Source organism: Python bivittatus, unplaced genomic scaffold (assembly GCF_059951505.1).
Source record: "Python bivittatus isolate LINGU-HERP-01145 unplaced genomic scaffold, Pbiv_v1 ctg000610_np1212, whole genome shotgun sequence".
Taxonomy (NCBI): Eukaryota; Metazoa; Chordata; class Lepidosauria; order Squamata; family Pythonidae; genus Python; species Python bivittatus.
The window spans coordinates 48,415,548-48,432,804 of record NW_028277088.1 but is presented as its reverse complement, the minus strand read 5'-3'; the positions used below and the strand labels follow the sequence as shown (position 1 = coordinate 48,432,804).

Below are 17,257 nucleotides of genomic sequence, written 5' to 3'. Positions count from 1 at the left end.
TTTAATGTAATGTTGTGCAACTGCAATCTATGCACTTAGTATGTAATTGAAAACCAAGAAATTGGATTAATTCCCTACATGGTTAAGATAATGATGGTGCATTGTGATATGATAGTCAGTGAAGTGCTGAATTGTATTTTAGATCAACAGTATAGGGCTCAACAGTGTCCAGTCAAAATCTAAGCAATTTTCTGATTTGATATGCTTAAATGGGAATTGTAAAGGAAGACTGAAAACTTGGGCATGCATAGGCAATGAGTCTTGTAGTAATTAATGGAGCTTAATAAATTGCTGAATAAATATAGAGTTGGGTTAAATGTTACAGTCTGGCCACCTCGTGATTCAAAGAGATTTTCCGAACTGGATATTAGATTTGGAGAATAAAACATACTGATTTTGTTATAGTAATTTTTTGCTTAGAAGTTCTGAACACTCAGTGAAATCATTAGAAACACAGCCATTATTCTGATTCTTCTGTTGATAAGGCTGTTAGTCCAGAGGCTCTTAATATTACCACTTAAAGGCACTGGATACTACTGTGACTTTTCTGCTTTAACAGATTTAGAGTAAGGAAAAAGTTGGATTGGTTTGTAACTCTGTGTTTTCTTATATAAGCTTGTGTTACCTGGATGCTTTATAAAATTGCATAACTGAAACAAGGTTACTTATAGATAAATGTCTTTTCTGGAAAGAACTTTCTGCTTTTTGGATACAAGAAAGCTGTGCTCATACAACATGCAAAGCCATGGGTGGTGCTTAGCCATCATTTATTGCATTTAATACAGTTACATTTCATTTTAATATTTATATCTTACTTTATGGTAATAAGGTCAGAGAGGTTAAGAGCTATCATGTTCAAAATAATGTAAAAATATCACTGGATATAAAAATACTATATTCTTACTAAAATAATTAAATAATAGTCACAATATTTCAAATGCCATCATAACACTAAGAATGTAAGTCCGTTGGACCAGATCAAAGAATTATTGATTCTAGCATTGTGCACACTGACTATCAATTCTATCACACATTGGTAAACCAGATGTATGCTAACTAACTTATTAATGCAATCAATATCAAATAAGTGAAGAATCCTTTAAGACAGATTTCCTTAGAGAGGGTTGCAAGTATTATCTGATTTTGATTCCCTTGATGCAAGAAGCTTCTATGGCTGATCTCATAAACCCTTATCCACAGTTTAGTGATGGTTTAGGAAAGAAAGCCTTAAGATACTAAAGCAGTTCTTCTGTGAGGAGAAGTTACACCATTTGGGGCTTTTTCTTTTAGAACAGAAGCAAATAATGCAGAGGTAGAACAGTATTAAAATATTCATTGATGTGTAGAAAGTAGATAGATTCATGCAGTAGAACTGAATTGTAAGAGTTACATAGTGCTGATTAGTACTACCAATTATGATTGCTTAAAAACCTGGATTAGAAAAATTTCTGGAAGATTAACATATTACTGACTTTTGGCTACAATAGCTATATATTGCCTCCAATATTAATATTAATTTCAATGTTTATGTTGTCTTTCCAAGTTTTCCACTATCAAAGCGACTATGTTTCTGTTAGTATCCATTACCACCACTATGGTAACATATTGCTAGAATAGTTGAATTAACATAAATAGTATATGGTTCATTCATCAGCAGAAGATTAGTGATCAGAATCTATAATTTGCAAGGAAGAACTTCATGCTGTTCCATATTTGTAAATCTATATGCTGCCTTTTGAATTACTTTGCCCATAAGCATATATAGGATACCAGTGGGTGGCTGAAACCAAAGGAACAATAATAGATTATATTTGGGGATCTTCCAGATACTTCTATGCTTCTATTTTATTTTATTTTATTTTATTTTATTTATTTATTTATTTATTTTATTTCTTCATTTTATTAAATCAATATATATGGCTGCCATCTCACATATGTGACTCTGGGCTCTAACAACATATTAAAAAACAGTAAAAACAGTATCAACAATATGCTGGTCAAAGACTGTAATATTACCTACCTAATATTAATAAAACATAAAAAAACATACAATGGTAGCCAAGAATAAACCCAGTAAACATTCAACAATAGACAGTAGACAGCATCTCATCTTAGAGGCCCTTTAACCTCTCGACTATGAATTGCAGTGGAGAGTAACACAACAGGGCTTTCTCCTTTGAAATTATGAATACCTGTAACAGCACAGGAATAATATAGCAGAAAAAAAATAACGATATGCAAATAAATTGATTCATTGTGGTTTCTCAGGCTTAGGAGAGATCCTCCAGGAAGAGAAAAGAGTATATGTAGGCCATAGTTCAGAATAAATATTATGTGTGCAGTGATACAGGCAGAGGGATGGTAGAGAACAGTTGTGAACCAAGTAACTGTGCTGGAGAAATAACAGCAGTACTTACAAAAGAGAAGGATGGCTCTACCCAGGGAGAATTGCTGGAGTACAAGGTAAATTGTGATATTGACCACTGTAATCCAATGAATTACATGAAAACATATTTTTAGATAAAATGTACAATTCCTACTCACATTTTCATATGGATTAACATTTGGTTGAGATTTCACTTGTGTTGCAATATCTTTTTATTTAATCTTGCTGCTGTTTAGAGTATTTGAAGCTTTAATCTGTTATAACGTCAGACTTTGTTCCACTAGTGTAGAAAAAGGGAAGCCTGGATATATCAAATTTGTTTGTTCATTTCATAAGTAAGTACAAAGTCTGGTTGTGTTTGCACAGGATTTGACGTCACTATTCAAAGAAGCGTCAGTCTTATGTGTATATTTGTGAGTTTAGGATATGGAATTTAATGTAGTAGCTTGATTTTCTAAACATGTTCAGAAATCCTATTTACTCATTTGAAGGAAATATAAGAGAGCAACTTTAGAAAGATAGAAATATCACTGCTGTGGGAGAGGCAATGGTATCTTCTGTCCTAGTATGTTTGTAAACTGATTCTTTCTAGAGAGTCTTGATAGTTACCACAAATGTGCTGACTAACAGTTGTAGTTAGAGTCACAAGTCAGAAAGGTCATTTATTTCTGATTACTTTTGCAAATGTGCAGTCAGTCACACCAAGAGTGGAGCTCCCAAGACTTTAAAACTTGTGGGCTACCTTAATATGTCTGTTAGAGTTTTATATTTGTTTGAGGGTTTTATTCCCCATCCAAATATATTATTTTACTTTTAAGTTGTAATGAGTGATTCATGACTGTTCAGTGTCAGTCTGTAAGAAATCTGGATTATTTGTTGTGAGTGTTTAAAACAAAGCAAAGCTACACTTTAAAACACTAATAAGCTCAAACTGGATATAATAGTGATTATTTTGTATAAATGTATTCTTCCAATTGCATAATTGCAGGAACATAATTGAATTGGATTTAACTATTTGTTTACACAAATAACTTGGCAACCATATTCCTCTTGATTTGATTAATTTTAAATCATTGTGGTTATTGTCTAAGATATTGCATATATTTAGGATAGCTTGGTACCTTTTGGATATGCAGCATATTATAAAATCTCAGCAAAGCTATAATGGAGGTAGTAATGTTACATTCATTTCTAATCTGATTTGGCAGCTTTACTATCTAACAATAATAGCAATTTTTGTTATATTCATGATAAAGCAGTAGGGGGCACTAATTTGAATTTTAGCATAATTTGTAAGGTATCACTATAACAATTTAGTTTTGGACTATTTTTTTCTCTCTAAAGGGAAAATATTACTTTACTTTACAAAGAATTAGATAATAAAGGAGATTTTAAGGATACCGTATATAAAGGACTGCATAATCTGCAGAACATTTAAAAATACAAATGAACTGGAATGTAGAGAAAGTAGCTATAATTATTTTATCTGGTATCAGACATTTTTGTTTATCCATCAAAAGCTGAATTGAGTTGCTGTATAAAGGATTTATTCCTGTTCTTTGTATACTAAACATATTTGGCTTAAATTTTGTCAGTTTCTTTTATAAAATTACTTTTAATGCTTAAATATATAGTTTTGTGGATTTTACTTTATTCAGATGATGCAGTGTTACTAGAAATAATTCATCTCATTTGCGTATAACTACATCAGTACAGGGCAACAGAAAAAAAGAAATGTAGGTGCACAGAAAATAATTACAACAAAGATGTAATTTATTTATAGGTAGATACTTTATTACGGTCATATGCCAGCTCAAAACAAAAAGTGTGAGACAGCAAATAGAAACCACAGTAAAACCCAATAATTATATAACTGATGTGATCAAGATGTGACCTAATCTACAAATAGTAAAGCATAGTAAGTCACATTAGGAGAAATAAAATCACACTGATCAGATAGTAGCAACTGTAATTAAAATGGATCTGGGTGGCCTGGAAATCTGACTAGATAAAGTGTTATTAGTTGCAACCTTTGTAATGGAAGCAATATAAAAGAACATAGGCTAATATTTCAGGAACTTCTTCACCACAGGGCAAAGTGTTCAAATAGGATACCCTGTAATACTCCCTCTAGAACAGCTGTTTGAGGGCATTAAATCTTGCCAGGGGTAAGGCTCTTCTGAATTTGGGAGCTGTTATTTGGCTTAGATATCTAGCCAGCTTGAAAAAAGGTAAACAACTGCCCACGACCACATCTTTGGATATGGTAGCCAGTCTGATTTGGCTTCCAAATCCTTGACCTGCTTTTTAAGAGCTGCCTCTGCACTTTCATTTCCCCTCATGAGGATTGCATTACATGACAGCCCATAGCACTTTAATTTCCCATGAAATGTGTTACCCCAAGATTCACTGAATAGTTAGAGGTGTTAAGTCCATGGGGAAAAAAAGTAACTCTAACCAATAAGCGAAGATGTCTGTCCAAATACAGGTTTCAGTATTGGTTAAGCCAACCTCATGGCACAAGACCACATTAGGAACACATTGTGGCACTTAAAATATGTTTCTTAAGAATTTAGATTGCGCTCTGTCTAAAGGAGTGCCCACACTCTAGCTGAGAATACTTTTAGTGCAGCAGGTATGAATAATGCACCCCTAGAGTAGTAAAAAGGCAGCAGGGCTGTTCCTAACTTCTGTGCATTTAAGATGCTTAACAAATACTAAAACTTTAGTTTTTGCATAACTAATTTTGAGAGCTTCTGCACTACAGTGTGTATCTAAAGCTAAGCTTAAATGTTGCTGGGAGTCAGGCAGTATATAAATTTAATAAATTATTATGGTTGGTTGTATAATCAGCCAGATGTGTAGACTGGATTTGGCATTTTTATCCATCTATCGAGTCCTTCCCAAGGACTTGGGATAGGCAGATGTTGTTGTTTGGTGGTGTTAAAGGTATCTTTGCAGGATATAAGCTTTTCCAAGTAAAGCTGCCTTTTGCAATTGACTGATGGTGATTTTGTCAATGCCAGTGGTGTTCAAGTGGTGCTCCAGATGTTTTGGGATTGCACCCAAGGAGCCTATTGCTATTAGTACTATCTTCGCTTTCTTTTGCCACAGTCATTCTCTTTCTATTTGCAGGTCTTTTGTATCTTGTGAATTCCTCCAGTTCTTTCTCTTCTATTCTGCTGTCTTCAGGTATTGCAATGTCCACTATCCAGACTTTTTCATCTTATCAACAATTCTTGATAATTGGGGTGTTGTGTGGCACTTGTCTCTTTGAATTCTAAAGTCCCAGAGCACTTTAGCTTCTTCATTTTCTATTTCTTTGTCTGTTCTGTGGTCCCACCAGTTCTTGCTTGCAGGCAAATGGTATTTCTTGCAAACATTCCAGTGCACCATTGTTGCTACTTTGTCATGCCATTGTTTGTAGTCTAACTAGGTAGTCCACTGTTTCTTCAGCTTCTTTGCAGGGGCAGCATTTGCTGTCTGTTGCTGTCTTCTCGATTCTGGCTTTATATGCATTTTTAAAATAATAATAATAATAATAATTATTATTATTATTATTATTATTATTATTATGCTTGCTTTAGAACAGTTGGCAGATTGATATATAGATCTAACACTAGTGGTGCCAAGATACATCCTTGCTTAACTCTTTTGTTGACAGAAATTTCCTTAGTGTAATGGTCCTGCATACTGCACCTAATTTTTAAAACAGAGTTCTCATAAAGTTTATGTATAAGCAGAAACAGACACCTACCAACAGTAGAGTTCTTAAGTTTTCACCATAATTTATGTCTAGAGATAAGGTCAAAACCAAATCTGAAATTGATAAAAGGCAGTATACAAATTTTGAATGGATGCATCAATGAACATGGAAGCAGAGGTTGTCTGATTCAGATACAAGAGCATACAGTGGCCCTGCAAAAGCAGCCCATCTTGTTTGTTAGTTTGTATAGGGCTTCCTATTCCCTGTGGCCTTTTTATTTTCTCATATACTTATTTAAAAAATAGCTGAACAATCTCTGCAAAGGAATATTGGATTCCAACAAAGTATTGCTCATGGTGAAACCAGTGCAATGTAAAATGTTACATTACATTGATTGTCTGCTGCTGTTTCATTGAGTAAACCATGTTCCCAGGGATACAGCAGACAATGCTACTATATGTATATGAATGCAGCCTACATATTCATATACTTTTTGGTAATAACACAGACATTTAAAATTGGCAGATTTTATTGCATCTCCTTCGTGCACTGAGGAATGTATTACAGTGTTAAGGTCCTATTTTCCGCTATATGAAATATCCAGATTGAATTTTCAGGGTTGCAACATAAATTTTTTTCTAGAAGCAGAGGAGTGTTGCTTCCTCTCTTTCATGCCATCTTGCTCTACCCCAGCTGACACTTTCATTCTTTTAAACACATCTTTCTACTTCCCACAGATATTCTGTATATGACTTCACTTGCCTTTCCAGTTCAATATGCAGTGTTTTAGACTGAATCTCTCAATCAACCTCTGCATCTCCTGTAACATCTTCTCTCACTATCTTCATTAATTCTGTGCTACTTAGCTCCCATTTTATGCTTGTGTTTTTATCATCCTGGTAATACTCAATATTACTTGTCTTTTTGATAAATTTTATTTATGTATTTATTTATATTTCAAATTTAGATACCACCTATCTCACAAAAAGTTATTTATCTTATTTCATTTATAAGCAGAAACAGGCATAATTTATCTTTAAATTATCTTATTATCCAATATATGCTGCAATCAAACTTCATAGAATACTGTACCATAAGATGCCATTCATTTTTAGAATTAAAGTGTGAGTAAAAAATGATGAAAGAATCATACCCGGAAGTGGAATTCCATTTAAATTTTCATTCACTTTATCATATATTTATTAATTTAATTAATGTCTTTGTGGTGTGTGTGTGTAATTTTTGTCATATTAAATTTCTACTTATAATATTGATTTCCATGAATGAAGTTCAGGTTTGGTTTTTTTAGAAGTCTGTTTAAAGCTTTTTATAACATTCACTGAAGAAAACAATCTCTCTCCTGATGAAATTATATACAGTATTGTTATAGTTAAACTATAGTTGAACTAAAACATTATTATTGTTCAGAAAAAATTTGAACAGGAATTCTTTCTTGAAGACAGTTGATATCAAATCTGAACATGAGTGCCTTTTGTTCTTTAGAAGAAACTACAGTCCATATTATTGATGTCTTAATATATTAGAGTAGCTGTGCACAGAACCAGGATCTCCTATCTTTAGCTCAGTAGCTTCTCATAAACATGCATGGCAAGAGATCAGTGTTTAGTAAACCATTAGCATGATTTAGAACAATCATTATTCAAGTTTAAAGAATGCAGAAAAACATCTATGTAGTGGGTGTCACTGAGTCGCTTCATTTCCATGTGACTGTATGGGCAAATAGTTCCTAGTTTGTCCTGACTTAATAATAACTTGTAGCTCTTCTAAGGAAATCCCAATAATTTCTTTAATACTTTAGCTATTGTACTCTTCTTCTGCTTCCCTCAACAGTATTAAGCATTTGTTTTTTTCTAGTCCATCATCTGTTCTCATCAGATGTTCAAAGTATGTGATCTCTTATCGCCTCAAGGGAGCAGCCTGCCTTTCTTTGATCCAGAAATAGAATTAGTGCATTTATGCAAAAGATAACAGGAGGAGCTATGGAAAGGGACAAGAGACATTGTGAAAAATAAAGTGGAGAAAAATATATCCAAATAGGAAACTGTTCAGGAGGCTTTTAGAACAAACTATCATGAGCCATTGGCAATGAAAGTCTTGGGCAAAAAGGAAGGACATATGATGACAGAACACAGACTTCCTATGGTGAAGTAAGGAAAGATATCTCAAGATATCTCAAGGATGTCCATAGTTAGAGGAATATAACAAAAAAAGGAAAGTGAAATATCTTTTTAAGATTAGAGAAATCACAGAAAAATTTACAACTATGGTAGAAATACTCAAGAGTATTCAAAGTACTTATTTATGTATTTATTTAATTTTATCCTACCTCTGTTTTTGGTCAGCTGAAGGTGGCATATATACCTAATGCTTCTGCCTCCTATTTCCCCACAACAACAACCCTGTGAGGTGGGTTGGGCTGAGAGGGCATGACTGGCCCAAAATCACCCAGCTGGCTTTCATGCCTAAGGGAGGACTAGAACTCAGGATCTCCCAGTTTCTAGCCCAGCGCTTTAGCCACTACACCAAACTGGCTCTCAATAATATGTAATAATATGTAGCAATAATAACATAATATGTACACAGATAATGTCTAATAGATAAACTCAAATGCCTGATAATTCTTCTGAGGAATTTTTACAGTGAATAAGGGCCAGCTGTAAGAACTGAATTTGGAGAAACAGTAGTTCAGGTTAAGGAAGGGACTGAGACAAGGATGCATGTTCTCCTCATATTTTTTTATTGTAGAATAAATATAAGAATGGAAAGATTGGAAAAGATAAATCAAAAGTGGAAGTCAAAACAGTAATTGTTTCAGATATGCAGACAACATCATTTTGTTAGCCAAAACTAGAGTTAAAAGAGCTCATTATTAAAATAAAAAATGATAAGTGAAAAATCTGAATGAATATCTCATCTGTGTATTGTCAAAGGCTTGAATATCTCATCTATTAAAAAAGCAAAGGGAATGACAACCTGCATATTTAGTGAATTTAAAGATTATGAAGAGGTGAAGGTAGAAGGTAATTTTGTTTTCCTGGGCTCAAGAATAAAGGCAGAAAATGTTTTAGAAAAGTAAAGAGGAGGCAGGTAGTGATAAATTTAGACAAGATAATGAAGGATAAGAACATTTCAAGTGACAAAGTCAGAGTAAGTTGTTCCAGTGGGAAATATATCAGTGTGAAAGCTAGATACTAAGAAGGACCAAGATAAAGGTGATAGGTGCTTTTGAACTATGGACTTGGAGATGATTACTCCTACTCTCTTTAATTCTCTATGTTTAAACTATATGTTTGATACTAATAATTCATAGTGTGTTTCACAAACTGTAGCTGTAAATAACCTGACAGACTGGATTGCATTTCTCAGTCATCTGTTTCCAATTATGCTTTTTATTCAATTCTGATTTTGTCTCTCCCTTGATTCCATTGCATTTGTGTTGCTTGAAACAGGTGTTGGTAATAAAAATTCTCTTTTACCAAACCTATTTGCCCCATCTACTCCATTAATTATATTTGCTCAAATTTTGCTGTGATTCTAAATTTCTAATTTCTCCAAATTTTATCTTTCAGTGTGACATCGTTCCCTTCTTACTAATCTTATATTTTTAAAGCACTGTGATTTTTTTTATAGATCAAGTGAGTATTTCTTTTTCAGATATGTATTGACATTGATTTATTACACCTTTCATAAGAAGTTATTGCAGATTGGTCAGGTTCAGGCTAGCCTGGAGATTATGTTCTGCCTTTTGAAGTCCTTCAGGTTTGTTGTTGGACCAATAGCTTTTGGAAGAGTTCAGGACAAGGCATTGAGATGAAATCTGGAGTATAGTAGGCAAAGGGTGATGCTGCATCTGCTACACAAGACAAGAGCCCAAAATCTAGCACATATTTGGCTTGATAAACCCAGAGGCTTTATTCTGCCGGTTGCTCACTATTGTATTAGAAGGCCTGAGGCCTGAATGTGTATAATCCCAACTTGTTTGTCTTTATTTTTCCTTCGAAGTCAAAACATTAAAGTCTTTGCTGGCAGTCTTGTTTAAGCCAAGTTTTTATAAAAAAAAATAGCTTCAAAACAAAAATGAGGTTTTGATATCCCCCCCCTTTTTTCCCCCAGGGCATTATTTTAGAATGTCTTGCTGTGGAAAACTTTCTAATCCAAATCCAGATGGGGTTTACTAATTTTTCAGTGTGGTAATCTCTTGTTAAATATCTTAATCTATTTTCTCAGTTGGAATTCATCACAACCTCAGTCTTTAAGAAATTATTCTTCCCTGTTCAACCTGTAGCATTAAAGGACTTTTACCATTAAAACGTTCATTGTGAAATGCTGATAATACACACTTCTTTCCATTATTTACAGTTCTAAATTCCAGCTCACTGGGAAATCTTGTGGTGCCTAATCATGCTATCATGCCTAACAGTTGACGCAGATTAGATCTGACACTGATGCACTTTTCAAAGCTTTTTACAAATGTTGTTAAGCTATTTCAAGATCAGCCAGGCTGCTCCTTTTGCTGCAGGTTTAGCTTTTCTTGAACATTCATGAGCGTCCTAGATACAAATATGCCAAATACTTTTAAACTTTAAATCCTGCTCTCTGACCTGGTAGTTCTGCTATTTATGTTTCATTAGTTCCCTGTCTGTCTACCTCCACCACTGTTTTATACTCTTTGTATCTTGGTGATCTGTAGAATTTAATGAAAAGTGAAGTAGATCTGGAATCCAAAATCTATCCATCTCTTGTCCATTCTTTTTCTTCTAAATTTACTGTTTTTGTTTTTTCTGTGTCACATGTTCAGGCCGATCAGCTAACTACCCTTCAGATTTCTTTCTGACTGTAGTGAGTGTTATTTTAAATAGTAATAATTTCCTCTTTTGTGTTTCTCTCAGAGTATAGTGGCAGCTTTGGTATAATAAAATGGCAATACTAGAATACAGTTAATTCTAGTAAATCTCAGAGCAAGTAAGAAAACATTGGTAAGGATGAAAATCCTTTTTAAAAAGAAGAGTTTAATTTTGAAAGAAGCATTTTCCTCCTGTTACAGCAACCCCCTGTTGCCTGCTCTGTCTGTGAGTCTGTTTTTGGAGCTCTGAGCTTCTGTTGTCAGTATCCCCGATAGATCATCTGTCAATCTGACAAGCTAGATTGTTGAGCCATGCCTTCCTGATATACGTCACAAGGCTTGGGATTTTTTTGCCCAGGGATTAGTCAAACTGCTTTTGGAAACGCCCTCAGCTGCACCTTGTGCTGCTATATTAGTATTTATTTAGCTGAAAAATTCTTTTCACTGCCGCAGCTACTATAACAAGCCTCTCTTGGTGAGTTGTAAATAGGAGTATTGTTTTCAAGCTAATACTGTATGAATCAATTTTATGTTGTTTTATCTTCACCTGACAGCTTGTTACAAATTCTAAATACTGTGCAGGTCAGTTCTTTGCTCCTTTACTGAGAAATAATTCATATTGTGTTAAGTAGGGTTTATGCCCTAGTAAGAAGTATAAGTAGGGTTGCAAGCTTATTTTGTACTCCTATATAAATTTCCTGGAAATAAACTCTATTAAGTGCTGTATTTATTTATTTCTGAGTAAACATAAATAGGGTTGTTCTGATAGTGTTTTAAATATGAACTTAAGAAAAAAAAGCATGGATTATTGAAATATTTATAAAGTATAATATAATTGGAGCTATTCAGATAAACCTATGTATACCATGTTTATACACACAAATACTGAAGGTTGGATAATGTAGCAGACCATTTCCTAAGCAATTCGCTTGATTTTTGTTGGCAGCCTGTATGCAAGCCCTGCATCTCTGGAGTCTGCTTTTCACCTGTGCAGTTGCAGTAGGAAAAGATCAAGAACCGAAGAAGCAAGGGTGTCTTAAGGTCAGCGCACAGGTACCTACTTTTTAAAAAAAAAAAAAAGTATGAAGAAAAATTCTGACAAGCCTTGTATCCTAAAATTACAAGTCTAGACTTCAGCACATTCTTCCTAAGTGTGGCAGATACAAAGTTCAACACAGGTGCAAATCTAGAGGGTTTAGTAACATCAGATAATATGCTTTTCTTTTAAATTAAATTAAATTAAATTAAATTAAATTAAATTAAATTAAAATTCTTTTAAATGTGAGAGTTTTCTTTAGAAAAATCTAAAAGACTTAGCAAGTATCTTTTTCTTTCTGTGGTTTAAATGCATCCTTTCCTTCAGTAACAAAGTCCATAAAGTCCATCTGGTTTTGTTTAGATTAGTTTGCACTCATGCATTTTACAACTGAATTTGAACTGCATTTCTATCCATTGCATCATAACAGCAATTGAAAAAAATGAAATATATCTAATATGTGTGTATGATTGGCAAATAAGTATTTATAATTTTATACTATTTTAAAGTCATGGAACTGCATTTTTTCTCTGAGGACAGTTTAATTTGTTAATTAAAAAACCATTTTAAAGAACAATTCTGAATATAACTTAGAACATAAATTCTGCAGGTTTATGATCAGTGCTTATGAAAACTAACTGAAAGCTCCTAGTATTACTTTTTTTCTTATCTATGTTTTGGTGTGAAAAATGGGAACTATGTTAAAATTATAGATATTTCATAGTAGTAGCTGGAAAGAGGCTCTTTGTGTTAAATGAGAGAGATTTAATATATTTTTATATTTAAATGTTATCACTGCAGAAAGGTTATTCTTTTAATAGTTTTTGTTATATTCTTGTTAGTATTAATAAGCATGAAAGTGACATTTCCTGTAGATTATGTTGATAGATTTGAAAGCTGAGAAGTATGCTAAAGAAGTCCTTATTTATTCTTCATTCTTCTTTCCTAATCTGCTCCTATCAATGGCAGTACAGGAAACTCCTAGCAAAAGAATGAGGAACACAATCCTATTCTGTCTTGTTCTCTGCTAGATAGGGGCATTCCAGAATTCTGAAATAAAATTGCAAATATGAATAATTTTACCTCATATTTACATTAATGATGAGGTCCTGTTCTTCCAGCATCATCTCTGTTTTATTGTAATTTGTACATGAAGGTGTTTTCTTTCACTTCTTAGAGAGAAAAAATCTGAGTGTATTCCTTTATTATACGATGTTCCACCAGAAATAAAACAAATACAATACAATACAATTTTCATGTAGAATGTAACTTGTCTTCCAGTGAGTTTTAAAGGAATTCTTCATTTGAATAAGCATTGATAAACAGATTACAGACTTGGCAAAGCTAGTCGTTTTTTTTATATATGCCAGTAGTATAGGCTTTCATAGAGACAGGTATCTGTTTATAAATATTCTGCTGTGTTTGTCCTTGCCTAATGGTCTCATTCAGAGTGTCTCCAAAACAGTATCTTGTAGAACTGAAGCTTTCTCAAACTATTACTGTTAGGTAATCTTACTTAATTGTATACTTGCAGCTAAAATCTATCAAAGTATATTATGGATGTACCATTTAATTAGACTGCGAATATGGCAGCTTTGGATTGCTCTTTTAATATATAAATCCTGGCTAGATTACTCACTCTCTTGATGATTTCCTATAATACGTTTAACCTGATATTAATTTGAGTTTTTTGTTAAAATGGCTAGTCCATTTTTCAGTCCTGGCTTTTTATTACTCTTCTTGTATGTTTAAAGAGTTTGTAATTGCTCTATTGCTGTAGTGTGATTTCTTGATCTTTTAATAAATACATTACTGAATATTTGAATTTTAATTATGTACAACCTTCTGCCTAATTATATGATTTGCCAATTAGTACAGTCCTGTCATCATCATTGCTAAGCAAGCGTGTAGCTTTTAGTATTGGGTAAACGATAATTTATTAGTAATACCTTCTGAATCTCTCAAGCAAGTTAACAATTTCAGCACACAAAATAATGTATTAGCCTGCCTTTTCCTGTGTACTTATGTTTTTTACTACCTAAAGAACATAGTTTTCTTATATAAATGCATAGTATCACATTTTAAGTGATTTAGAAAAGTGATTATTTTTCCTTTCTATTTAATTCTACCACCCTAATAGCAATTCAAACACTAATTCAGGAAGGTGCAATGATAGAGTAGGCTCTTTATGCTATTGTTGGCAAATTGTTTTAAGTGTCTAATAGTTTGGAGGGATAACGTGAAACCTTGGCCCTTCAACAACCAATATTCTCTGCTATGTTATGCATGTTACCAGTGTTTGACAGTTAAGGAAACTCATTATTGCAACCCAACATTAACAGGCTCAGATTACATATAAGAGTTAGTGATACTAGGATCACACACCTGTTGCAAACTTGCAGTACCCTATTTACTTGCCTATCAATATGGATTGCTGATAGAAGATGGGATGTTTGTTCACTTGTAACATCCTCAGCCAAGCTGCAGGAATGCAGTGATTTAATGGGCTGTGTATGGATTACATCTCCAAATCAAACAGTAGTGTCATTGTCCACTGAAGTCAGTGGTCCAATAAATAGAAACCTGGGAAAAGCCAAAATACTGAAATAATAATTATTATAACATATTGACTTTACTGCCTTGAACAGAAAATATACATTCACCTTACCTTTTAGAAATATGGAACCGTATTTTGGATGGGGCTCTTCCATGTATATGACATAGGACAATTGAGCTTCTCCAGAAAAAGCCTTTATCTAACCGTATAGCTGTACTATTCCCATTGAGTGAGATAAATAATGGCCAAATGTTTAGCTATTATGATAATTCATGTAAAAAAATCAATACCATAAGCCTTATTTATCTTTCCTAAAACTATATGCTGTATTATTTTTAGAAAGACACCACAGAAAGTGCTTTCTTTCTGTGCTAAAGCTTTCATTGGGTCCAGCCAACGTCTTGTGTAATGCTCATGTGGTTCTCTTCTCCCATCTCCTTCAGGTCATTTGTTGTTTACTTTACATTATTTTACATAAATGCTACCTAGAGTATTTCATAATTGTGGCCATAAACAATAAGAGTGTGTTTTTATTTTAATATTTCATTATTTTTGAGAAGTAATGAAAAGAAAACACTAAAGTAAACATGCATATAACAGCACTAATATTGTATTTTTGTGAATATTTTATAAGATGTTAAATAGTAATATATGTAAGTGTAAACCGCATACATCGTTTAGACTTTCAAAAACCCATCATCTGGATAAATTTCTACTATTTTTACATGCCGTTGGTAAACTTCTCAAGTCTTCTAAAGAGATTTTCAAATAATACACAGCCACCTATGGAGCTACATACCTATTTTTTCTGTATACAGCAAAGCAGGAACGACCAATGACTTGATCCCTATGTCAGCAGACATTTCTAAACCTACAGTCATAGCTATGCACATGTCTACAAATCAGTAAGCCAATCAATTAATTATTGGATAAGCAAGAACTATGTCACCCTTCCTCAAAGGATATTGTCACCATGCCATTATGGTTATATTAAGGTTATTATTATATGAATGTTATTATTCAGTAATAAGTCATCTCAAATGACTGCTGGTGACCTAATTGTGTGTCATTCCCACTTGAAATAAATAATACAGATGTGCACTGGGAAAAGACTTCTCTGAAGATATGCTTAGAATTTTGAATTCTCTCTTTTTGACTTACTGATTTTCTCCCATGTTATTTATGAGGGGTTATTACAGATAATATATAAAATCTATGAATGAAATCCAGAGAGATATGAATATTCAGGCCTGTGCTTATATTCATAATAAATCAGAGTTGAATCCAAATATCAGTAGTACTTCATGCTTGTAAATATTTTTATATTTAAAATTGCCATGTGGAGTTGTACTATTAATATATTTGCATATACAGCAGCAGCAACACTGTGTTTGATATCTTCAGGAATTTCAAGATAAATATAACTACCTCATCTGTCCTGTGAAAGATAGGCTGATACTGTAATTTATGTCAATGTTGAATTGACATAATGTTGAACAAGGACCGAATCCCACCGAACACAGGCTAGAGCCACTATTAAGGCCTACCTTGTGGTGGTAAGAGCGGTGAAACATCAATATTTCTACACTCATATTGCATCTGCAGAATGCCACCCAGCGGCCCTGTTTAAGACCACCCGATCCCTTTTGGGAAAGGGGGGCCCGGTGGCCTATTTACAGGGCCACACAGAGGAGCTTTCTGGGCATCTGGAGGATAAAATTGCTTGGATCTGTTCCCAGTTGGATTCCAAATGTGGGGCATGGCCTATGGAGATGCCCAAGGTACAGACTTACCCTGTTATCTGGGAACAGTTTTATCCTGTTGGACCTGAGGAAGTGGACAGGGTCCTCCAGACTGTTAATGCCACCATTGTCAACCAGACCCATGCCCCTCCTGGCTGGTCAGGGCTGCTTGGGAGGTGATATGTGGATGGGTCCAGGCAATGGTGAATTCATCCTTGAGGGAGGGGGTGTTTCCAGTCACCTTTAAGGAGGCACTGGTGCATCCCCTCCTCAAGAAACCATCCCTGGATCCCACTGTGCTGGACAACTTTCGTCCAGTCTCCCACCTCCCCTTTTTAGGGAAGGTGGTTGAGAAGGTGGTGGTGTTGCAGCCACAGAGGATACTGGATGAAACGGATTATCTGGACCTTTTCCAGTCAGGTTTCAGGCCCGGATATGGGACAGAAACAGCATTGGTTGTACTCATGGATGATCTCAGGCGGGAGCGGGATGGGGGTAGTGCATCCATCCTTGTTCTTGACCTCTCAGCAACTTTCAGTACCATCAACCATGATATCCTTTTGGGCCAGCTTAGGGAGTTGGGCGTGGGTGGTACAGTTTGTGCTGGTTCACTTCCTTCCTCCAGTCTGTGTTAATTGGGAGTGACAGGTCTGGCCCATGGCCCCTCTGTTGTGGGGTACCGCAGGGTTCGGTACTCTCGCCACTCCTGTTTAACATCTTCATGAAACCACTGGGAGAGGTCATCCACCACCATGGGATGGGTATCATCTGTACGCAGATGATACCCATTTATGCATCTCCATCCTGAGTGATTTGAATGATGCTGTGACCACCCTTTCGTGGTGCCTGAAGGCTGTGGGGGTCTGGATGGGGAACAACAGCCTTCAACTGAACCCTGGTAAGATGGAGTGGCTGTGGATTGGAGGCCCCTCTGTATCTGGGGGTTTACCATCTTTGGTTCTTGAT

General features: G+C 34.6%; 1 protein-coding gene across 10 annotated transcripts in view; it reads left to right on the top strand.

Moving 5' to 3' along the window:
* Nucleotides 1-17,257, top strand: part of NT5C3A (5'-nucleotidase, cytosolic IIIA) — a 36,329-nt gene that overhangs the window by 1,839 nt on the left and 17,233 nt on the right. For 3 of the 10 annotated variants that reach the window (XM_088149967.1, XM_088149966.1, XM_088149968.1), the window contains exon 2: nucleotides 11,903-11,997. The exons of 3 other annotated variants lie outside the window; for them this stretch is intronic. In XM_088149967.1, the coding sequence (XP_088006093.1) occupies nucleotides 11,908-11,997 (90 nt within the window). In that variant the 5' untranslated portion in view covers nucleotides 11,903-11,907. Of the gene's footprint in view, nucleotides 1-11,329; nucleotides 11,432-11,902; nucleotides 12,010-17,257 lie in introns of those variants that run through there. 4 more of the 10 variants (XM_088149964.1, XM_088149963.1, XM_088149965.1 and 1 more) reach the window with 2 other exon arrangements.